Source organism: Loa loa (genome assembly GCF_000183805.2).
Source record: "Loa loa unplaced genomic scaffold supercont3.2279, whole genome shotgun sequence".
Lineage (NCBI taxonomy): Eukaryota > Metazoa > Nematoda > Chromadorea > Rhabditida > Onchocercidae > Loa > Loa loa.
The window spans coordinates 1-1,409 of record NW_018110458.1 but is presented as its reverse complement, the minus strand read 5'-3'; the positions used below and the strand labels follow the sequence as shown (position 1 = coordinate 1,409).

General features: G+C 22.9%; 1 protein-coding gene across 1 annotated transcript; it reads left to right on the top strand.

Moving 5' to 3' along the window:
• Window positions 1-626: 626 nt before the first annotated feature.
• Window positions 627-1,118, top strand: LOAG_15616 (hypothetical protein; the record flags this gene model as incomplete). Its single annotated transcript, XM_003151104.1, has 2 exons — window positions 627-779; window positions 918-1,118. 2 exons carry the CDS (start codon window positions 627-629, stop codon window positions 1,116-1,118), a joined length of 354 nt encoding a protein of 117 aa, XP_003151152.1.
• Window positions 1,119-1,409: the final 291 nt, after the last annotated feature.

Sequence of the window (1,409 nt, the reverse complement as noted above, 5' to 3'; positions counted from 1 at the left end):
GCAGCAATAGCAGCAATCAGAAGCAATAGCAGCAATAGCAGCAATCAGAATCATAACAGCAATAGCAGCAATCAGAATCATAGCAGCAATAGCAGCAATCAGAATCATAGCAGCAATAGCAGCAATCAGAATCGTAGCAGTATAATCAAATGCACAGAATCTTAGTGAAAATTAAAACATTCAGAATCGTAGTAAAGATCAAACATCCACTTGAAATAATTTTTAATGAATTAAATTGAAAATTGTAGTGAATTATCAATAAAAGGATGTGATGGATTATGTATCAAAGAAACTGATTCATTGGGTGTTTATTTGGTAATTGCATGTGGAACATTTGATTATGAACAAAAATCTGAATATAATTTATTTTTTATAATAAAATCTCATGGAAAACAATTGCTAGAAATTCCAATATTTTTTGAGGTAAATTTTTTTTTTTTTGGTTAATATTTTTAAATGAATGAATTTAAATTTTAAAAGTTTCAATTTTATTCAAAATTTCAATTTTTGTTTAATTAATTATACAAATTTTCCAATTATTAATTCTTTCAAATAATTTTTTTTTTTTTCAGATTCTTGATGTTAACGATAATGCACCTAAATTTGAAAATTCCATAATTCATATAATGTTTAATTTATCAACAATACATTATAAATTAGTACGAATTCAAGCAATTGATTTGGATAGTGGTAAAAATGGTCAAATACAATATAGTCTTTCTGATACAAATATATTCGAAATTGATTCTAATACTGGTATTTTAAATGTTCATAAAAATGTTCGTTTCTCTTTTACAAATTTTATTTTATTAATTTTAATTTAATAAATTTAATAATTTATTTTAATTAATTTTTACTTACTTTTTTTTAAAATTAATTTAAAAAAATTTTTTTTTGTTTAATTAAAAATATTACAGTTTGATTGTTCAATTCAAGAGTATCATTTTCGTATTCATGCAAAAGATTTTGGTATACCATCATTATCATCAACAGTTAATGTTATTGCACAAATTATTGATAACACCAATGGACCACCATTTTTTACAAAGCCATTATATGATGTGACAATTAAAGAGGACATGGAATTGGATAGTTGTCTTCTCAAGGTTAGAATTTAACATTTATAAATTTGCTTAATAGAAAAAAAAATGATGCTAAACAATTGATTGATAATTGGTTAACAATTTAAAAATGAATAAAACAATGACAGTAACAAGTGACAAATAATAGTGACAGTGAATGAAGTTATGTTTTATTCAAATTACTATTTCAAATACTGATATATTCGAAATAATGGAATTAATTTTGTCTAATTTGATAAATTTATAATACTAGTTAGCATACTGTGGATATAAATTCTTATCTAGAAAAAAGATTTATTAGGTTTTTTTTCTTGATATATGGTATAT